Genomic DNA, 24,110 nt, shown 5'->3' with positions numbered 1-24,110 from the left:
TTATTGGTCCTAGATGGACCATAACCTCCCCATCTGGGTATATCCCGCACATTGGGTACATTTTGAGACTGTTGGGGTAAGGGTATGGGTGCTTCATAGCTAGAGTATCCCTGAGAGGGCATGTTCGTTCCTGATGCTGGAATATTAACTACTGTTCTCTCAGGGTTATTTACTGGTATTAAATCCTGGGTTTGCCATTTAAAGATTGATTTCCTTTCAAAATCTTTAACGTCACGCAGGAATTTCTTCCTCTTTTTATCACGTATTTCTTTATCCCATTTGATAAGTTTGGATTTAAGTTCCCCAGATAATTGAATAAATTCACTAGAGTCTTTAAAACTTTCAATACGGTCTGTAATTTTTTTGATCTGATTCTCCAACAACTTCTTCTTCCTCTGTTTGCGGGAAAGCAGCAATCGGAGAAGATCAAAGCTTTTTTCCACAAAAAAGTTACACTATTCAGTATTAGACTCATTATCAGTTAGCCCATCATTGGGTGGTAATTCCCACCTCAGACGCCTGGGAACAATATTAGCAAATAGGTATTGTTCAAAGGACACAATATCCCACCAGGTCTTGATCTTCTTTTCAAAAAGATGACCAAGTTTCCTAAAGGCAAAACTAAGATCATCCTGCTGGGAATTAATCGCGTCCCTTGAAAAGACTTCAGTTAAAATAATTTCTCTGTTTTCAACATAGGTAAATACATCCATAGTCTGCAGCTAAATAAACATGAATTAAATAGTGATCAAAAAGCTGATAAGGATATATTCACCGCCCACGGACGTAACGCGTACGGGGGCCAGGAGCGCATGACGTCACCCGCGGTCATCAGCCTATTCAACACGATCACACGCTGTACAGCCGACACTCGGATCTGAGTGCCGGTCTTTGTAAGTGCATCTTTTTACCTTGCTTTTATTTAAATAAATGTACAAGCAGAGAGCACTATATGTGTTATTATTTTTTTGCATATACTACTTTCCCTAATCTGATGAGTGCTGAACGCTGAACACAGGGCTATCACCATTTGGATTGGTTTATCCATTAGATGGTATATATGCTCTATGACCTGTTTCAGGTCGAATGTTTCATGTGAGGGGCCATCCATGTGTGGTGAAGGGATCACAATCACGTTGAGATTTAACCCCTGTCGTCTTGAGTGTTCACTGGTGGTCCTACCTCCTCACTTCATTTGTTCCATCTGTTTCATCTGATTTATTGTTTCAAGGACATTTATATTTGCGCAGCACTGTTTTCTTTTTATCTATGTAATTGAGGTGTTTTTGAATTTACCTTTGTGCCTGCTAGCATTTACTCTTTTGACTTGTCCGTTTGTTTAGTCAGCGCTGAATATATCCTTATCAGCTTTTTAATCCAAAAGAGTAGTCAAAGTCCAAGCCAGAATTGGGGCAGGCAGCAAACAGGGAAGTCAGGAACAGGCCAAGTTAGATACTAGATTTAGGTAACAAGGTAACAGGGCAGCAGGGGTCTTCAGGAAACGCTGTAGACCAGACAGCAAGGAAGCAAGGCATCAGTCTGCTTTAAATAGCCCATCTTGGCACCAAGTGCTGTCACAAGCAGCGTACGCATGCTCCTGCGCGCGCCCGCGTGCTGCTATTTGCGCTATTGCACATGCGTGTGCGCCGGACGGCTCTTTTGTGCACAGATGTTCTTCTAGTTCTAATATTGCTAGGATGCTTGCTGGAAGGGATTTCCTGACAGCACCTGTTAAACAGGGGCAGAAAAATTTGGCCTTTGGTGGTGGTGGTGGTGGTGTTGCCACAACACTGTAAGTCCTCACAGTTACTCTTGGTGGGAGCTGGAATGGGCCCTGCTGTGAAATATTAGATCAAGAATTGTAATTACATGCACCTGTTGAACAAGGGTAGAAAAATTGGGCCTTTGGTGGTGGTGGTGCTGGTGCCACAACACTGTAAGTCCTCACAGTTACTCTTGGTGGGTGCAGACACGGGCCCTGCTGTGAAATATTAGATCAAGATTTGTAATTACATGTCCCTGTTGAACAGGGGCAGAAAAATTGGGCCTTGGGCATTGGTGCCACAACACTGCAACCCCTCACAGATACTGTAGTTGGAGCGCAGGAATGAGCCCTCCTGCAAAATATTGCATCAAAAAATTTAATTACACGCCCCTGTTGAACAGGGGCTGAAAAATTGGGCCTTAGGCACTGGTGCTGGTGCCACAACACTGCAACCCCTCACAGATACTCTATTTGGAGTGCAGGAACAAGCCTGCTGCAAAGTATTGCATCAAAAATTGTAATTAAACCCCCCCTGTTAAACAGGGGCTGAAAAATTGGGCCTTAGGCACTGGTGCTGGTGCCACAACACTGCAACCCCTCACAAATACTCCAGCTGAGTGCAGCAACGAACCCTCCTTGCAAAATATTGCATCAAAAATTGTAATAACACGCCCCTGTTAAATAGGGGCTGAAAAATTGGACCTTAGCCACTGGCATGATCATTGAGGAGGAAGAGGATAGTCACTCAGCATAACAGGATAGTTACTCAGCATCAGCATAGGCAGTCTTGAAGGGATCTGACATTTCAAAAAAAATTATTCGGTTACATCAGCATCAGGTGCTTGGTAGCTGGTGGTGATCCAAGACTGATTCATTTTTATGAAGGTCAGTCGATCGACCGAGTCGGTGGACAGGCACACCCTGTGATCGGTTACAAAACCTCCAGAAACACTGAATGTGCGTTCCGAAAGAACGCTGGATGCAGGACAGGCCAGTAGCTCAATTGCATACTGTGCAAGCTCTGGCCAGTAATCCATCCTCAAGACCCAGTAAACCAGAGTATTTTCGGTGGGAAAAGTATCCAAGTCAGATCTTGCCCCTAGGTTTTCCTGCACCATGTAAAACAGACGCTGGCGATGGTTGCTGGAACCGATCATACCTGCGGACTTAAAAATTGTCTGAATGCATCGGTCAGATGGCCACCTTCTCCACTGCTCCTTCTTTGACTGACCGAAGCCTCAGCAACACGTTGTCCAGGAACAGGAGTTTGTAACCTCCCAGTCTCTGGGAACGCGTTGCACAGACCTTTCTGCAAGGCCTACCGAAGATGTTTCATCCTTCCTTGCGACGGCAAGATAAGGTCCGCAACCTTACCCTTGTAACGTGGATCAAGGAGGGTTGCCAGCCAGTATTGATCCCTCTCCTTGATACCACGCATATGAGGATCCTTCCGCAGGCTTTGCAGGATCAGGGAGGCCATGTACTGTAGGTTTGCTGAGGCATTCGGTCCGGAGTCCTCTGGGTCGACATGATCCGCAGCCACCTCCTCCCAGCCATGTACAAGTCCATGGGTTTCTTGGGACTGTAAATGATCCCTTAAAGACTGCTGCTGATTCTGAGTGCCAGGCTCCACCTCCATGCTGACACAATCCTCCTCTTCCTCCTCCTCGTCCTCTTCCTGTGTGATCGGCAGGCAAGCAGGAACACTGTCTGGATAATGGGGGCCTTGAGAGCTAAGGAAATCCTCCTCTTCCTGCCTCTGTTCTGCCTCAAGTGCCCTGTCCATTATTCCACGCAGCGTGTGCTCCAACAGGTGGACAAGGGGGACAGTGTCACTGATGCATGCACTGTCACTGCTCACCATCCTCGTGGCCTCCTCAAATGGTGACAGGACAGTGCATGCATCCCTGATCATGGCCCACTGGTGTGGGGAAAAAACCAAGCTCCCCTGACCCTGTCCTGGTGCCATAGTCGCACAGGTACTCATTGATGGCCCTCTGCTGCATGTGCAGCCGCTGCAGCATGGCCAACGTTGAGTTCCACCTGGTGGGCATGTCACAGATTAGGCAGTTATTGGGCAGGTTAAATTCCTTTTGGAGGTCAGCCAGCCGAGCACTGGCATTATATGACCTGCGGAAATGCACACAGACTTTCCTGGCCTGCCTCAGGACATCCTGTAAGCCCGGGTACCTGCCCAAGAACCGCTGCAACACCAAGTTAAGAATGTGAGCCAAACAGGGTACATGGGTCAGTTGTCCCTGTCGGAGGATGGAGAGGAGGTTGGTGCCATTGTCGCAAACCACCATACCTGCCTTAAGCTGGCGTGGCGTCAACCACCTCTGAACCTGCCCCTGCAGAGCTGACAGAATCTCTGCCCCAGTGTGGCTCCTGTCCCCCAAGCACACCAGCTCAAACACCGCATGGCATCTTTTGGCCTGCGTGCTTGCATAGCCCCTTGAACGCCTATGGAGCACCACTGGTTCCGAAGTCAAATCAGCACAGGAAGAGGCCATGGAGGAAGAAGAAGAAGAGGGGGTGGAGGAGAGAGGTGTGGCAGAATCACCACTAGTAGTATTTTGGAGGCGTGGTGGCAGAACAACTTCCAACACTACTGCACCCTGTCCTGCATCCTTCCCAGCTGCCAGAAGAGTCACCCAGTGCGCAGAGAAAGATAGGTAACATCCCTGTCCATGCCTGCTGGACCATGAGTCAGTGGTAATATGCACCTTACCGCTGACCGCCCTGTCCAGCGAGGCCAAGACATTGCCTTCTACATGCCGGTAGAGAGCCGGAATCGCCTTCCGTGAGAAAAAGTGGCATTTGGGAACCTGCCACTGAGGAACCGCACATTCCACAAACTCACGGAAGGGGGCAGAGTCTACCAACTGAAAAGGCAGCAGTTGAAGTGCTAGCAATTTAGCCAAGCTAGCATTCAACCACTGGGCATGTGAATGGATGGGAGCGAACTTCTTTCGGTGGTGCAGAAGCTGGGGCAGGGAAATTTGCCTGGTACAATCTGACATCGGTGTACCGATAGCAGATTGCCCCCAAGTACTTGGCTGTGACACACCTAATTCTACACCTTCATTCCTCTCAGTGCAGGTCTCAGAGAGGACTGAAGGTATAGTGGCGTTGGAGATCCCAGCTGATGAGGAGCAAGGAGAGGTCCTCTTTGTTCTTTGGTGTGGGTCTTTTAGGTACGCTTACCAACGAACTGCATGGCAGGTCAACATATGTCTGGTCAAGCATGTGGTGCCCAAGCGGGAGATGTTTTGGCCATGAGAGATACGCTTGAGATATATGTTGCAAATAGCAGCGGTGGGATCTGATGCACTCGTCTCAAAAAAGGCCCACACCAAAGAACTTTTGGAATAATGCGCAGAGGCAGCAGCGCCCTGCACATGCAGAGCTCTGCGGTGTGATGCAGTCGGTGTGCTGCCCTTAAGCTGGCCCCTGGAGGGCATCCTGCCTCATTGGTGATGTGCCTCCTCCTCCTCCTCTCTCCTCGGGCACCCACGTGGAGTCAGTGACCTCATCATCCCCTTCCTTTCATGACTGGAGCAAAGCTGGCAGTATGCTGCAGCTGGGGGAACATGACTGCCAGATTGCTGTCCTTCTTGGGCAACCTCTCTCTCTGGGTTCACGTTAACTGCCTTCCTCTAGCTGGGTACCATCATCGGAGCCTTCAAAACGCTGGGCATCCTCCTGGAGCATGTACCCAACACTGTGGTCAAAAAGTTTGGGGGACTCCTCAGGAGGACATGGTGGGGCTAGAGAAGGAGTGACTGATGCCATTGAGCCGAGGAAGGAGGCCGCGTTGGCAACTGCTTTGCCAGACAAAGTACCCTGAGCCTGGGTGAGAGAGGATGAGGATGAGGACGGCTTGGTCATCCACTCTACCAAGTCTTCCGCATGTTGCAGTTCAACACGGCCGGCTGCCGAAAAAAAGGACACATGTTTCCCATGGCCACCTGCTGGTGAGGATTCACCATCTCCACGACCAGCACTGTTGCCTCTAGACACAGAGCATGCTTGCCCTCTTTTATTGGCTTGTGACTGTCTACCTCTCCTTGATGGCCTTCCAGACATACTAATGGCCTGTAGTGAGATGTAGCTGCACAAAGCTGGGATGTATATATATACTGATACTGCAGCTAGCAGAATCAACTGCCTGCCTGTAGTAGTATTAGTATGTGGACACCAGCAATTGTCTTCAGGTAGCTTTAGGTGCACACTGTGCAGAGGACACAGTACACTAACTGTAAATACTGTAACTGCCTGCCTGTGGTATTAATAGGAGCAGAATAACAGCAATTGTCTTCAGGTAGCTTTAGGTGCACACTGTGCAGAGGATGCAGTACACTAACTGTAAATACTGTAGCTGCCTGCCTGTGGTATTAATAGGATCAAAAGAACACCAATTTTATTCAGGTAGCTTTAGGTGCACACTGTGCAGAGGACACAGTACACTAACTGTAAATACTGTAGCTAGTTAAATGAAGTGTAAATACCACGCTAAGACAAAAACAAAATCAGCAAAAAAGCAGCAACAATAAACCATCTAATACCTAATGGTGCTAATAAATGTCAAAGTAAGAAAAGTTGCGCTACATTAAATATTTCTTATGTAAGAAATAGTGTAAACCAATACCATACAGAAAACCAGGACACACCCGAATCAAGAGTGCATCCTGAGCATCCTAAACTCCTTCAAGTGATGTATACATAAATGAATTGTGAAATAAACAAAATAGCGACAGCTGAAAAAATCATGTGCACATCAATCAATAAATAAAAAAACAATGTCCATAAGACCATTAGTGTCCATATACAAATAAAATAAAATGAGCAGCGTTTTCTTTAGAAGGGCTGTGCGTTGTGCTGACGCCATCACGCCACATGTGACCCGGTACACGGGTGCTTTTTATAGTTTGGTTTAGCTAGCCGGCTTTTTATCTATTCATGCACCTTTATACAATTTTTCTGTGCAATATCCCTGTACATTACCTCTGTACATGTTGTCTTATGAGCTTTTGCTTATCTAGTTAACATTAAAATGTTTAATTTTAACTTACTACACGACTGGAGTCCCTTTCTGTCTGCTCACTCGTGGCTGGGAGCCCGAGTGTGCTTCTCTTTTCAGATTGGGGACATCCAGCTGCTAAGCATTTATTGCTATCTGGCGAAATCATCGCGGACCGCTCAAGGCAACCAAAGGACTCGAGATACCAGAGGATTCAAGTGTCCCCGCAGAGGGCTATATCTGTCTGCTCTTTAGGGGGTTCACCGGTTCCGGTAAGGGTTATCACATACAGCGTTTACATCGAGCTGTCTGTGGACATTTTAAGGCTGAATATCTGGACCTTGATACCTGCTGTGGATTATAACTCACATATTTTTTCTATTACATCTAAAGAAAACGCTGCTCATTTTATTTTATTTGTATATGGACACTAATGGTCTTATGGACATTGTTTTTTCATTTATTGATTGATGTGCACATGATTTTTTTCAGCTGTCGCTATTTTGTTTATTTCACAATTCATTTATGTATACATCACCTGAAGGAGTTTAGGATGCTCAGGATGCACTCTTGATTCGGGTGTGTCCTGGTTTTCTGTATGGTATTGGTTTACACTATTTCTTACTTTGACAAATACTGTAGATGCCTGCCTGTGGTATTAATAGGAGCAGAACAACAGCAATTTTCTTCAGGTAGCTTTAGGAGCACACTACAGTTAGTGTACTGCATCCTCTGCACAGTGTTCCTAAAGCTACCTGAAAAAAATTGCTGTTGTTCTGCTCCTATTAATACCACAGGCAGGCAGCTACAGTATTTACAGTTAGTGTACTGTGTTCTCTGCACAAATACTGTAGCTGCCTGCCTGTAGTATTCATAGGATCAGAAGAACACCACCAATTTACACTAACTGTAAATACTGTAGCTGCCTGCCTGTGGTATTAATATAGGAATAGAAGAACACCACCAATTTTCTTCAGGTAGCTTTAGGTGCACACTGTGCAGAGGACACAGTACACTAACTGTAAATACTGTAGCTGCCTGCCTGTGGTATTAATATAGGATCAGAAGAACACCACCAATTTCTTTCAGGTAGCTTTAGGTGCACACTGTGCAGAGGACACAGTACACTAACTATAAATACTGTAGCTGCCTGCCTGTGGTATTAATAAGAGCAGAACAACAGCAATTGTCTCTAGGTAGCTTTAGGTGCACACTGTGCAGAGGACGCACTACACTAACTGTAAATGCTGTAGCTGCCTGCCTGTGGTATTAATATAGGATCAAAAGAACACCACTAATTTTATTCAGGTAGCTTTAGGTACACACTGTGCAGAGGACACTGTACACTAACTGTAAATACTGTAGCTGCCTGCCTGTGGTATTAATAGGAGCAGAACAACAGCAATTGTCTCCAGGTAGCTTTAGGTGCACACTGTGCAGAGGACGCACTGCACTAACTGTAAATACTGTAGCTGCCTGACTGTGGTATTAAAGCACACTGTGCAGAGAGTGCACTACACTAACTTGTAAATACTGCAGCTGCCTGCGGTACTGTACTAATAGGATCAGAAGAACACCACTAATTTTCTTCAGGTAGCTTTAGGTGCACACTGTGCAGAGAACGCACTACACTAACTTCTAAATACTGCAGCTGCCTGCGGTACTGTACTAATAGGATCAGAAGAACACCACTAATTTTGTTTAGATAGCTTTAGGTGCACACTGTGCAGAGGACGCACTAAACTAACTTGTAAATACTGCAGCTGCCTGCGGTACTGTACTAATAGGATCAGAAGAACACCACTAATTTTTAGACATGTGCATTTGTTTTCGTCCGAATGCATTTTTGTCCAAATTTTAGGTATTTTCGTTATCGTTTTAACAAACGATAACGAAAGTGCAGAATCCGAAAAATGAAAAGATGCGACATAAATGCTTTTTTTTCGTTTTCGTTGCTACAACAGTTCGATATAGATAGGAGATTCGACATGATGATGACAATAACAATCTGTGTCCATCAAACCTGTGGTCGAATGTGCCTAACCTTAACTCTATTAGTCCAAGATTATTCTACATAGAGAGAAAAGATTCGACATAGAGAGAAAAGATTCGACATAGGGGAGAAAAGATTTGACATATGGAAGAAAAGATTTGACGTAGGGGAGAAAAGATAAGTAAAAATAATGATGATGATGAATGTTATTGGCTGATTGTAACCAAAGAGGAGGAGCAGTAAAATAGCTAGAACTAAGTACACACGTACTTTGGCTTATGGTGTCTGTTGAAAGTTCTAAGAAGATTCGATGGAGCAGGTAAACTATACGGCGTCGTACAGTTTAGCTGCTCCGTCGAATCTTCTTTGAACATTTGACAGACACCATAAGCCTTCAATGACAGATTTGACCTTAATTTGGATTTTCGGACGAATGCAATTTTTTTAAATCAAACAAAGTTTTATTGAGTAACTGGTGCATACATAATATGAATGCTTTAGCACATAAACATTGTAACAATACAATAATTGTTGTAACTTAAATATAAATGATATTGAGTACAAAAATATTTGACGTGTGATAATATTCAGGGATGATATTTGGTTTATATAAACTGTACATCCATACCCATATCCATTAAATCCCTCTGTGTTCCTATATGAATGCAATTTTTAACGAAAACCAAAATAAATAAAAACGAATTTCGGGAGTAACTAAATAAATGTATTTTTCGGACGAAAACGAAATTCCGAAACAAAATATTTCAGTGTGCACATGTCTGTTTTCTTCAGGTAGCTTTAGGTGCACACTGTGCAGAGGACGCACTACACTAACTTGTAAATACTGCAGCTGCCTGCGGTACTGTACTAATAGGATCAGAAGAACACCACTAATTTTCTTCAGGTAGCTTTAGGTGCACACTGTGCAGAGGATGCACTACAGTAACTGTAAATACTGTAGCTAATAGGACTAGTAGGATCAGAAGAACACCAGCAATTTTCTTCAGGTAGCTGTAAATACTGTAAAAACACCTGCCTGCCTGTTAGTAGTAGGAAGAGAAAAACAGGAACGGATCTAGCTAAACTGAATACAGTGTATATATATATATATATATATATATATATATATATATATATATATATACACAACACCTAGGATGTATATATATATACACAATACACTGTAAGTGCAGCTAACTGACTCGCCTGCCTACTCTATCTAACTTAAATCAAATGACACTGTCTCTCTGTCTATCTAGCTCTCTCTCAACGCCGGAACACACAACACAGGGCCGCCGTGCAGGCAGCCTTATATAGTGTGGGGCATGTACTAAACCCCCTGAGCCATAATTGGCCAAAGCCACCCTGGCTTTGGCCAATTACGGCTCTCTGTACAGACGGCGCTGTGATTGGCCAAGCATTACTAGTAAAAACAATTTTAAAAAAAATTAAAAGTCCCTAAATCTTTCCCCTATTTTGGAGTTGGTATAACTTTTGGACAAACCAATCAATATGAGCTTATTGCAATTTTTCTTACCAAAAATACGTAGCAGAATACATATTGGCCTAAACTGATGAATACATTTTTTTTGGATATGTATTATAGCAGAAAGTAAAAAATATTGTTTTTTTTTTCAAAATTGTCAGTCTTTTTTTGTTTATAGCTCAAAAAATAAAAACTGCAGAGGTAATCACATACCACCAAAAGAAAGCTCTATTTGTGGGGAAAAAAGAACATCAATTTTGTTTGAGTACAACATCGCATGACCGTGCAAATGGCAGTTAAAGCAATGCAGTGCCGTATCGCAAAAAATGGCCTGGTCATTAATCCTTCCGGGGCTGAAGTGATTAAAATGCCAGAAAAAAATTACAATATTTTGGCTCCCTTAGACCTGACACTATGTTTAGGGTTTGCAAATTTTTCATTTTTTAGATTATTTTAGATTATTGATATCATTTCTTTTGTCAATGTTTCTATTAGTGTTCTCTACATAGAGTATATTATTTTTAATTTCTGTAACTTTTGTAGCTCTGATAAAGGGGGATTGTTTGGGCCCCTGAAATGCACTTGTTGTCTTTTTTTCCTTTTGGTCTTTTTGCTTGTGGAATCAAATAATTACTTTTGGACTTTGGCACTTCTTGCTCAATCATACATGGATTATTAAAATTGGGTGATCTCTGCCCCTCAGAAGGGGCCCCCATGTTGTGGAGAAATTATAAACCCAAGCCATTGGGACTTTTTTATTGTAGAAAAAGTATGTACATCCTTCCTCTGCCTCTACCTCTTCTTGGATTTCTGTTGAGTTTGGGTGATAGAGGTTTGTAGGTTTTAGGAGTGAATCGGGGTACACTACCTGACTTTTACTATCAGGTCTACATGATACATGCAGGATAAGACCTAAAGCCTAAGTTCAGCTAAAATGAAAATCAGGAAAATTTGCACAAGAGAGATAACTGATAGCTAGTATGATGTGTCCTTTGTGTTTATTGTTTTTCTTGTTCTTCCACCCAACATCGCAGTAATCTTCTGGTGCAGCAGGGGTTAATACAGCTAAAGGGCAGTCAGGAGTGCTCATCAGGAGAGTTTGACTATGCCCACCCTTTCCTACCAGATCCGCCATTCTTAGACACCATACTACAGCTTCTATGAATGGCACAGGATCGCTGAATTGAGGAGGTAAGCTATCATCCACCCACCTACAATACAGAAAAACACAAAAAAAGATACAAAATGTAAGGATCTTTTGAAGCTGATAATGAGAGACATAACAAATGGTTCTGTGCTCATTAACGATACAGAGATACCCCTTAATCGTGGGCTGTTTAATTTTTGGCTGGAAATACACTTTAAACAAGATTCTTGGATTGTATTAATCAACCCAGACACTACAGCTCTGGAGCAGGATGCTTTTGCAAATCAGTAGAACAGATACATTATGTTTTTACACTATAGAAAACTTAACATATCAATCACAAAGTATGACAACAGGCATGTGCAAAAGAAGAGTCGTGGAGGGTATATGGCTAAGTGGTTAGCATTTAGGTCTAGCAGCACTTGGGTTGTTGGTCTGAAACCTAACCACAGCAGTACCTGCTTGGAGTTTGCATGTTCTCCTTGTGCCTGTGTAGGTTTCCTCCCACACTCTAAAGACATGTTGGTAAGTTGATTGACCCTAGTAGGTGTATGTACGAATGTGAGTTAGGTTACTTAGATTGTAAGCTGCTTGAGGGCATGCACTGATGTGCAATATATGTGTAAAGCACTGTGTAAATTGCCAGCCCCATATAAGTACCTGTAATAAATAAGCATGTGTAGGAGAGGAGTATAAAAGGTATGACAGTGAGCAGTGGGTGCAGAAGAGAAGTAGCGTATTTTGTAGTTTGTAGAATTCACCTCCGTAACATCTCTAAAATTCGCCCCTTTTTAACAAATGAAACCACCAAGCTCCTCATTTACTCCCTTGTTATCTCTCGCCTTGACTATTGCAACTCCCTTCTCATTGGCCTGCCTCTCCATAGGCTATCCTCTCTTCAGTCTATCATGAATGCTGCTGCCAGACTTATCCACCTTACCAACCGCTCAGTGTCTGCCAACCCTCTACTCCAATCCCTACACTGGCTCCCAATCACCCAGCGAATTAAATTCAAAATACTAACCACAACATACAAAACCATTCACAACTCTGTCCCAAGCTACATCTCTAATCTTGTCTCCAAATATCACCCAAATCGACCTCTCTGCTCTTCTCAAGACCTCCTGCTTTCAAGCTCTCTCATCTCCTCCTCCCATGCTCGTCTCCAGGATTTCTCCAGAGCCTCTCCCATCCTCTGGAACTCGCTACCTCCATCTATTCGGCTATCTCCTACTCTTGCTACCTTCAGGCGATCCCTGAAAACTCATCTCTTCAGGAAAGCCTATCACGTCTCCAACTAATCTCCTACCACTTCCACCAGCTCATTCCCCACAGTTACGACCTTTTGTACCACCTGCCCCACCCTATTAGATTGTAAGCTCTTCTGAGCAGGGCCCTCTTAATCCTCTTGTATTTTATTGTATTATAACTGTATTGTCTCCCTTTTATATTGTAAAGCGCTGCGTAAACTGTTGGCTCTATATAAATTCTGTATTATAATAATAATAATAATAATAATAATAATATAACAAAGCTAAAATGTGCATGAGAGGAGTGCCAGAGGGCTTGTGCAAGAACAGATTTTATTTTTTTAATTATATTTTAGGGTTAAAATATGAGGGTGCACATATTAAGTAAACGTTGCCTTGGGAAAAATTACAGATAAAATGCATTTTTTTTTTAAATTGTTACTATTTATTTCTTATAAAAAAAAACAGGAAAAAGAAGCACATGCATCCAAATCTGCTGCTAAATTAAAAACATATCTGTCCCAAAACAAAAAAAAGCTCTTGGACTCCAAGAGATTTAAGGAGAAAAAGAAATAACAATGAAAACTCAAAGCAAAAAACAAATAAAAGGGAACACAAGTGAACGTTATTATGGTTGCTGCATTCTTCAAAATGTTTCTAACATGAAACCCTGTCTATATACATATTTTTGGAGGAGAAAAACGCATGGGCACTCAAGTGGTTGAAAGCTTGATCAAAGAATAAATAAAATTATACCTTTTTCTAGTTAACTGAATAAGTTACAATTGCAAATTTTCTATCATTCGTTTCAGTCATGGCATTATTACACCATGTCTGATTCCTCGGTTCACACTGGGGCGACTTGTCAGGCGACCTAGTCGCCTGACAAGTCGCCTCCCGTTCTGTGCTATGGAACCGTTCTAATCGGAGCGACGCAAGTCGCTCCGACTTAGAAAAAGGTTCCTGTATTACTTTGGGGGCGACTTGGGGCGACTTGCATAGACTTCTATGCAGAAGTCGTCTCGCAAGTCGCCCCGGCAGTCGTTTGCAGGTCGCCTCGCTGAGGCGACCTGCAAGTCGTGCCGCCCATGTGTGAACCGAGCTGTCCCAGAACTCTGCTAAAAGAGGTATATATTTATCCTACATTTTCCTTCTTCTATCGGTGGCTAACAAGTGGCAAACAACTCTCCACTTCTTTTTTTTAAGGAGTATGATTTTATAGTGTTAGGGAGGATACAGAGAAAACAAATGTCATTGCATATATAGCCTCAAAGTATTCTCATAGACACATTTTATATAGTATATAATTGTTTCACACCTTCAGCCAAGACAGAAAACCTCTCATACCTTCCACAGTTTTTCACAGTAGTTGGCTGACATTATTTATTTTAATAATTACACGTGAGGGGTCAGCTTTTTCAGGCCTGTCAGGTGTCATATAATATAAATCAATTAAATTGATGCTGTTCTACGGCTTTGAAATTAAAGTTGAAGTGATTGATGAACATTGGTATATCAGAATTAATGCAGCAAATTCAATTAAGGATATAGACTTTGAACTGACTGAAGGGCCTTAGGTTTACATTAACTTTTGTCAGGAAAATCAGATGACTCTTGGAGCACTTATTTTTGAAGATACAACAGTCTTTAGTTTAATTTATAGATCAGAAGAAAAAGTAAAATCTAATTTTTTTACCTTCTAGCACATTTAGCTCCTTTAAAGAAAAGCAAGCTTACATGAGAGCTTTTCATACCAGTATAATGTGCAAAAAGTTATTGCTCTTCAGCAATATAAAAAATAGAAATGTACTTGTATATATATATTAAAATGCAGATGTTTGTAATACCAAGTAAACATTTTATTATTATATGCAGTAATTGGCAATAAATTAAACATAATTAGTTTAACGAAGGGATGGAACATGTAAGTGAAACAGAAGAATTTCAAATACTTATATGCAACAAGCAGTTTTCCACAGTGATGTGTATGTTACATTATATCCTACACACAGTGGAACGGAGCTGACCAAACTTTTGATGGAAATCCCCCTGGGCTTGTATCATAGCTTCTTCATCTATGTAGACTGCTGGTCTTCGCGAAGCAAGAAAGTACTGCACTTTTCTGAGGCTCCAGCCAATGACATACATGAGAAAACCACACACTGCAGCTGTAGATCTGCCAACGCCAGCATTGCAATGAACATAGACTGTATGACCATTTTCTAACAGTCCATACAGGAGGTATACAGCTTGTGGAAGCATCCGAACTCTGCCTAAAACGAAACAGCAAGAACATATATTATTTTAGATAAAATCTGTTTTGGAATTTAAGCATATATAATGGTTTTAATTACATAGAATAGAGTAAATAAAACTTGCAGAAAGTTTAAAAACCAACCAACACATCAAAACTTTCAAAAACATTGCTGCAAATATACATGCTGTTTCAGTGCTCCCAATAGAGACCCATTTGCACTATTCAAAACACCTCAGTATATACATATGCAATGAATACAGTAATTACATTTAAAGAGGAACTTCCCCCTTATCAAGAAACATACAACAAAGGCAACATTAAAAATGTTTAGTAAAGGCAATCTACCAGATAGTTTTATTGCTTTCTATTCTTTGCATACCTTATTTTTTTACTAAGGGCAAATTAATCCAACTCCTTTTACTTCCTGAAACTCAGTCTAGAACTGTGGGAACATGTGATTATAAGTTCCAAGGACACAGTTGTAAGGCCAACGTGACATCACCAGTGCCTTAAAGAAACCAGCAAGCAAGAAAAACTGTAACTGTAAGTGAAAGCAAAAATTGTTTAATCATTGGATGTAAGGTGATTTCATATTAGCATGCAAAGCTGTATGCTGCCATGATTTTTTGTGAAAGGTGAGAATGATCCACTTTAATTTTTCAATTGACAAATGTCAGTAATTATATAAATTAAAAAATATACAACTTAAATCAGGTATCCGTATACACAGTAACCTAAACCAGTGGTCATCAACCCTGTTCTCAGGGCCCACTAACAGGCCAGGTTTTATATATTACCTTAGGGAGATGCAGGCTAGAATACTGCAATCACAAATTATATCACCTGTGATGTATTTTAGTTATCTTGCAAACCTGGCCTGTTAGTGGGCCCTGAGGACAGGGTTGATGACCACTGACCTAAAGGGACAATTCACACCAGATACAGTTCCATGCATTTTTTTCTGCGTCAAAAATACATGGACAGTTGGTTATATGGGTTTCAATGGCATAGTTCATAGCAATACACTGCGTTCCAGAGCAGTTAAAAAAATTAGAACATGCACTGGAGCGCAGGCAAAATATATCAAAAAGGCACTGCAATACATTTTTGCCTGCGATTTCTCTTGATTGTTCGGAGTCAGCACCTACCAGCATCCTAACAACCATGAGTCATCATTGCTGTCAGCAGCAGGGATAAGTTACCGGTTGTTAAGGAGCAGGCTGACAGCAGAATGTAAACAAAAGAGCCATCATTAAAAAAAAACAGCATGGGGTCCCCCCTCAGTCCATACCAGGCCCCCTTTCCCGCCACCCTATGTGAATGAGTATGAGGTACATAGTACTCCCACTCATTCACCAAAAAAATGGGCAAAGTGAATAAAAACAAAAACAGTTTTTGACAAGTCCTGTATTTAAAAAAAAAATACAGAAGCAAATCCATCATCAATCACGATGAACGCCGGCTGTCGACCTGCACAAAAGAAGAAAAAAAACGCTGCCTGCCGAACAAGCCTGCTCCCATCAAGAGTCATTCACCTAATTACAGCCGCATGACGGGGCCTAGATCTGGGGGCGTCCTTGTTAAAGGGGGCTTTCAGATTCCAATAAGCTACCCCCACAGCTGCACAACCACCTGGCTAGGGTTTTGGGGAGGAGGCCCTTATCCTCATCAACATGTACATGTGGCCTAGTATGGTTCAGAAGTGGAAAAACTCTCTTGTCCCCCCCCCCTTTCCTGGCCTGCCAGGCTGAATGCTCAGATTTTTTTTGGCTACGGGCTCCCCTTCAAAATCCATACCAGACCCAAAGGGCCTGGTAATGCCAGCTCTTTTGTTTATTTTCTGCTGTCAGCAGGGAATCCTTGCTGACATCTGGGATGTTTAATCATGGTTATGCTGTGGCATACTGTGCCTGAGAATATACCACTGCATAGCTGTGGTAAAGGACTGCAATTACCTAGTACCATAGCTATAGCAATATTGCTTCATTGTGCACTAAGGACTGTGATAGCACCCTGGTGGGACTTGTGTTGTGCCTGTGTGGAGTGGTCAACATACCGGTTAAGTTTACTGAGCCTGTTTCAACAAGCCTGTTACTGCAAGAGGTACGGCACCTGTTGCTGCAAGTCTCCTGTACATGCGTCTATCAGTGTTTTGCACCTGTTGCCACAGTGATATTATGAGTGCTAGCATTTCTGTTCTGCAAGCAACCTTGCTGTTCTATAACCTGCACTATTCTAAATACAATAACTGTGAACCCTTCGTGGACTTTGTATGTGCTGCTTCCTTAACTTGTGTACCCTCTTCCTCGCCCCACTCAGACACTGACCACAGGATTTGCTCGCTCGACACTACTGCCATTTATGAAACGCCTTCTATTTTTTCTAAAAATACAAGGCATTTTCTGATTGGACAAGGCGGATAAGAGTGGTGTTGGTATCACAAACTCTGCCTCATCCAATCAGAGAATGCCTTGTGTTTATTGAAAAAATACAAGATGCTCGGTAGCAGTGCCGAGCAAGTGACCCCCTGTGGCAAGTGTGCAGAGGAGAAGCTATGTGCACAGGTCCCAGATGAACAAAAATCACTATAGTAGTGCCAACTACTAGAATGATTGTCAGCTTCCACAGCAGCCCCTCAGGTATAAGGTATGCACACCTACATTGGTGCAAGCTGGACCAATGTAAGCGTGCAATAAAGACACACCTCAAGTTCAGCTTTAATTTTAGATTCTGGTTACAGCAGAGAATAAAGAGAACTGTTGACTTTTCATTGCTGTCTGTATCCACATTTGGGAGATGTCATCTCATTTCCTATCTACAGGGTCGCAAAAGTCTCCATACATAGGAAAAAATGAACAAACTCATATTAAACTTTAAATATTTATACTTAGTGGATGTGTAGAAAGAAGAGGCCAACGCATAGAGAATATTTTGTAAATATTTAGTAAAATTTTGTAGTGAATATTCTGTAAATAATGATACATTTAGCTACAATTTCCCATTTTCTCTATGTATGGCAACTTTTGGGACATCCTGTATATAACAAGTGGCACAACAGAAAGTAAGGAAAATTTAAACCAATAGGATCCCAGTCAAGAAAATAATTCCTTCCTGCAGTTAGGTTTAAGATTTTGTATTACATCAGCCTGTATTTATAGAAATCACCCAGACTAAACAATGTGCCTGCACGACAATGGTAGCAAAAAGAAAAAAAAATGTTTGCATAATATTTTTTTGGGTGGTGTAGTATAGAAATAAATGTTATACTTATCTGGGTACATACGCTGTAGGACGTATTTCTTAAAAAGCATAGAATATCTAGTTTCCGGATTTCCTCTAAACTTTATATCATTTACTAAAAACTAAACCTGGCCATGCATTGTTTGAAGTCTGGCCAGTTCATCAGGGACCAGCCTAATTTTCATCAGTGTGTGGCCACCCCCAGTCAACAGAAGTCAATTGTGTGATCGACTTCTGTTCAAGGCATATGCTTTAAAATGTTCTCAACTAGTAGCTGCAGCCGATCAGCCAGCTAACAGCTGTCAGAATACAATGTCCAACAGTGGGGATTCCTCCATCCACCTCATTTGCATGAATAAAGGAATCTGGCTGAATGAAAAAGAAAAATGTACAGTTAAGGCCAACCTAAGACTACCTCATATTACTTTACTACACATGATCTTATTAGTTAATGAAAGATAAGCAAGCTACTATTTTAATCAATCATTTGCACTAAGATTTATGTCTCTATGAACTATATAAAAAAAATTCCCCCAATTGTCATTTGTTGTTGGGCTACTTGAGGTCAAATATTTTGGAACCCCTGGATGGACTGAATTAAAGCTGAACTGAATACTTGCAGTAGGTAACCACCATTACATCATTTCTAAGTAGATTTGTTCTTATTGTTCTACTTTTACTTTGTGTGTGCACATTATTTACTCACTAGCAGTACACCAAGAGGCTTTATCACCAGTCTAGAATTTTTCCCATATTAAGGGTTTCTCTATGCTTAAATAGCTAGAAACTAATATGACAGTCCAGTATAACACTACCAAAGAAGTGTCAGGGCTGGGATCTAAGCCCTCCCTTCTCAGTGCTCGAGTTGCTCAGCTGTCAGTTATTTGCCAGCACTCATCGTTCCACAGCTGCTCACCTGGTGATCATTTCCTGCTCGTCAGTCCAGCCTACAGCCAGCCCCTTCTGGCTATTTAAATTGCCTGGTTCATTTCTTTCGTGCCTTCGCCTTGGTCAAACATATCTGGAGACTCTTTGCTGTGTTCCTGTTGAAGACTTGCCTGGCTGATGTCCCTTCTGGTTCCTGATCCTGTCTGCAGCCTCTGACTATGCTGATCTCTGGCTTCCTGATTTACTAGCTTGTTTTGACTACCCGCTTTGGCTACCGTACCCTGGCTATATTTTAACTATATTTACTATTTGTACCATTTTTACCATTATATTAAAAGGTGTGATTTTAACTGCATTTTCTCTCTCCGTCTGATTCATAGTTCCTGACAGTAGGTGAAGGCCATGAATTCAGAAGATGCAGGCGGTCCACCTAGTGGTAATATTTTTTCCAGATTGAATGAGCAGGGCTACCACATGGATCAGTTTGCCATAGCTTTACAGACGCTCCTGATTCGCACTGCTCACCTGGATCCTCCCACTGTGACTGTTCCGGTACAACCTGTGTTGCAGGCCGTTCCTGCTGCTGCTCCAGTCTCTGTGCAGGCACACGCCTCGAATATTACCTCTATAAGAGGTATGTCTGGTTCCGCTCTGCTTCCCCAGCGATTTGGGGTCGATCCAGTTTAATGCAGAGGTTTTTCAACCAGGTTGGGATATACTTTGAGATGCTGCCCCAGGCGTTTCCCATGGACAGGAGCAAAGTAGGCTTCATTATTTCTTTGCTTTCTGATAGAGCCATGGCCTGGGCAAACCCTCTATGGGAGATGCAAAAACCCACTGTCCTGAGTTACACTGAGTTTGTGGCTTCCTTTAAAAGGGTATTTGACATTCCCACATGCTCAAATTCTGCTGCCAAGAGCCTCATGTCCATCAAACAGAGTACAATAAATGTTACCGATTATGCCAGTGAATTCTGTACTCTGGCAGCAGAGGCCGCTTGGAACAATTTTTCTCATGGTCTCTCAGATATCAAAGTAGAGATTACAGCCCGAGACATACCTACAGATCGGGAAAGATTGATCACATTTGCCATTCTCATTAACTCCAGACCTTCCTTTAAGGAGCGCTTGCAGAAGCCTCCTGTACATTTGGTTCCAAGCTTTGCAGTCCCACCCTTGCCTCCCTCACCTTCCATGCCTCCTGGTACCGAGTCTGCCAGTGAAGTAGAACCCATGCAGTTGTGCTTCACACGGCTAACTGCAGATGAGAGGGCCTTTAGGAGGAGGGAGAGATTTTGCCTTGATTGTGGCCAGGCAGGTCACTTTTTGAAGTCTTGTTCTACCCGTCCAGGAAACGTCTACACCTTGAGATCCTGTAGGGGACAGACCTTGGGTGGTGTTGTTATTACATCCCCAATTATCCTGAATATAAGCCTTTAGTTACAGTTAACCTTTCTTGGTCTGAGTTGTCCATCAAGACACGGGCTCTAGTCGACTCGTAGGGGCACTTCACCATGAGATAATCCAATTCCAAGTCATTTCCTCACCTCATTACCCGGTGGTTATTGGTTATCCTTGGTTACAGAGGCACAACCCCTCTTTAATTGGCTTTGTGCTGAGGTTCTTTCCTGGTCGCCACAATGCAGTAAAACATGTTTTCATTGTGTACCTCTTCACTCTCCTCCTTGCCAGAGGAGTACTGCGAATTTAGTAATGCCTTTAACAGAGTTCAAGCCAGTAGTTTGCCTCTACACTGATCGTATGATTGCGCAATTGACCTTCAACCTGGTGCCATGCCCCCTCGTGGCCGGGTTTACCCTTTGTCTATCTCTGGGGATAAAGCCATGGAGGAGAGTGTTGCCGACACACTCTTGAGGATTCATCCGCAAATCCTTGTCTCCTGTTGGTGCTGGCTTCTTTTTTTTGTGAAAAAGAAGAGTGGTGAACTGAGACCTTGTGTCGATTATAGGGGTCTCAATCGCTTCACTATTAAGAATGTGTATCTGATTCCATTGATTACAGAATTATTTGGCTGCCTCAAGGGAGCAACGGTTTTCATGAAGCTCGATCTGAGAGGGGCATATAATCTGGTGAGGATCAAGGAGGGCGAAGAATGGAAAACTGCATTTAATACCAGGACTAGGGATGAGCTGAACACCCCCCCCCGGACCGAACCTGCGAACGGACCGAAAATTCGCACGAACGTTAGAACCCCATTGACGTCTATGGGACTCGAACGTTCAAAATCAAAAGTGCTCATTTTAAAGGCTAATTTGCATGGTATTGTCCTAAAAAGGGTTTGGGGACCCGGGTCCTGCCCCAGGGGACATGTATCAATGCAAAAAAAACTTTTAAAAATGGATGTTTTTTCGGGAGCAGTGATTTTAATGATGATTAACCACTTCCCGCCCGCCCTATAGCGGATTGACGTCCGGGAAGTGGTTCTGTTATCCTGACTGGACATCATATGACGTCCAGCAGGATAACATGCCGCAGCGCGCCCCCGGGGGCGCGCATCGCGGCGATCGGTGGAGCGATGTGTCAGTCTGACACACCGCTACACTGATCTTGGTAAAAAGCCTCCACCGGAGGCTCTTTACCACGTGATCAGCCGTGTCCAATCACGGCTGATCACGCTGTCAATAGGAAGAACCGTTGATCGGCTCTTCCTCACTCGCGTCTGACAGACGCGATTAGAGGAGAGCCGATCGGCGGCTCTCCTGGCAGGGGGGGTCTGCGCTGATTGTTTATCAGCGCAGCCCCCCCTCAGATCACCACACTGGACCACCAGGGATCGCCACTAGGACCACCAGGGAAGGGGCAACATGTGGATGGCCAGGTATGTACCCCATGGCCATCCACATGTGCCCAGTGTGCCAAATCTGTGCCAATCAGTGCCCACAAATGGGCACTGATTGGCACCATTATGTTGCAGTGATGCCCAGCAATGCCACCCTTAGGGGCATCACTGCAAACAAGCAGTGCCATCAGTGCCACCCATCAGTGTCCATTCATGCCACCTGTCAGTGCCCATCTGTGCCTATCAGTGCCCATCTATCAGTGCCCATCCATGCCCATCTGTGCCAACTATCAGTGCCACCCATAAGTAACCATCAATGCCACCTATGAGTGCCCATCAATGCCACCTATGAGTGCCCATCAGTGCCGCCTATAAGTGCCCATCTGTGCCACCTATGAGTGCCCATCAGTGCCGCATACCAGTGCCACCTATCAGTGCCCATCAGTGCCGCCTATCAGTGCCCATCAGTGCCGCCTATCAGTGCCCATCAGTGCCCGTCAGTGCCACCTCATCAGTGCCACCTCATCGGTGCCCATCAGTGCCGCCGTATCAGTGCCCGTCAGTGCCCATCAGTGCAGCCATATCAGTGCCCGTCATTGAAGAAGAAAACGTACTTATTTACAAAAAAGTTTTAACAGAAACAAAGAAAAACTTGTTTTTTTTCAAAATTTTCGGTCTTTTTTTATTTGTTGCGCAAAAAATAAAAACCACAGAGGTGATCAAATACCACCAAAAGAAAGCTCTATATGTGGGAACAAAATGATAAAAAATTTGTTTGGGTACAGTGTAACATGACTGTGCAATTGTCATTCAAATTGCGACAGCGCTGAAAGCTGAAAATTGGTCTGGGCGGGAAGGTGTCTAAGTGCCTGGTATTGAAGTGGTTAAAGTAAAAAAAAAAAGTGAAATATTCCTTTAAATATCGTACCTGGGGGGTGTCTATAGTATGCCTGTAAAGTGGCGCGTGTTTCCCATGCTTAGAAGAGTCCCTGCACAAAATGTCATTTTTAAAGGAAAAAAAGTCATTTAAAACTGCTTGCAGCTTTAATGTAATGTCGGGTCCTGGCAATATGGATGAAAATCAGTGAGACAAACAGCATGGGTACCCCCCAGTCCATTACCAGGCCCTTTGGGTCTTGTATGGATATTATGGGGAACCCCGCACCCAAATTAATAAAGGAAACAGCAGTATACAGGCTCTGTACTCTGAACAGCTGTATACAGGTGGTGCAAACAAGACAGGGACTGTAGGTTTGTTGTTAAGTAGAATCTGTTTGTAATTTTGAACTGGTACATTTTTAACGTGTTTAGCTCCAGCCAAAAAATCTGTTTTAAGCTTTTTGGAAAACATAGGGAAGGGTTATCACCCCTGTGACATTTGTTTTGCTGTCTGTGCTCCTCTTCAGAAGATCTCACCTCACTTTTTGTCCCAATGACAAATGTTTTTTGAAAATTTGGGTTTTTTTGTGAAACAAGGATTGGTGATAAAGCATCAGTGGAAAGGAGAAATGTTTTTCCCATATTAACTCTTACAGGAGAGAATTTCCCTTCCTAGGGGTAGATTTCATCTCACTTCCTGTTGTCTCCTTCCGTTTGCAAGTAGGAGTCGTTTGTAAGTTGGATATTTGAAAATAGGGGCCAGCCCTATATACTCAGCAGAAATTTGGGCCTTAGGTGTTGTTGTGGCCACAACACTGTAAGCCCTCACAGGTCCCTGCTGTGAAATATTAGATCAAGAATTGTAATTACATGCCCCTGTTGAACAGGTGCAGAAAAATTGGGCCTTTGGTGGTGGTGGTGGTGCTGGTGCCACAACACTGTAAGTCCTCACTCACTCTTGGTGGGCGCAGAAACAGGCCCTGCTGTGAAATATTAGATCAAGAATTGTAATTACATGCCCCTGTTAAACAGGGGCTGAAAAATTGGGCCTTAGGCACTGGTGCCACAACACTGCAACCCCTCACAGATACTCTATTTGGAACGCAGGGAGGAGCCCTGCTGCAAAGTATTGCATCAAAAATTGTAATCACATGCCCCTGTTAAACAGGGGCTGAAAAATTGGGCCTTTCGTGGTGGTGGTAGTGCTGGTGCCACAACACTGTAAGTCCTCACTCGTTCTTGGTGGGCGCAGAAACGGGCCCTGCTGTGAAATGTTAGATCAAGAATTGTAATTACATGCCCCTGTTGAACAGGGGCTGAAAAATTGGGCCTTAGGCACTGGTGCTGGTGCCACAACACTGCAACCCCCCACAGATACTCTAG

General features: G+C 43.1%; 1 protein-coding gene across 2 annotated transcripts in view; it reads right to left on the bottom strand.

Annotated features, from left to right (window-relative positions):
- Positions 1-13,554: 13,554 nt before the first annotated feature.
- EPM2A (EPM2A glucan phosphatase, laforin) overlaps positions 13,555-24,110 on the bottom strand; it is a 410,272-nt gene continuing 399,716 nt past the window's right edge. The window contains exon 5 of one of the 2 annotated variants that reach the window (XM_073627740.1): positions 13,555-14,937. In XM_073627740.1, the coding sequence (XP_073483841.1) occupies positions 14,660-14,937 (278 nt within the window). In that variant the 3' untranslated portion in view covers positions 13,555-14,659. The remainder of the gene's footprint in view (positions 14,938-24,110) is intronic. The other variant, XM_073627739.1, reaches the window with a different exon arrangement.

This window comes from Aquarana catesbeiana, linkage group LG04 (assembly GCF_042186555.1).
Source record: "Aquarana catesbeiana isolate 2022-GZ linkage group LG04, ASM4218655v1, whole genome shotgun sequence".
In the NCBI taxonomy this organism is placed as follows: domain Eukaryota; kingdom Metazoa; phylum Chordata; class Amphibia; order Anura; family Ranidae; genus Aquarana; species Aquarana catesbeiana.
The sequence above is the reverse complement of the archived record's forward strand: the minus strand, read 5'-3'. Positions and strand labels throughout refer to the sequence as shown.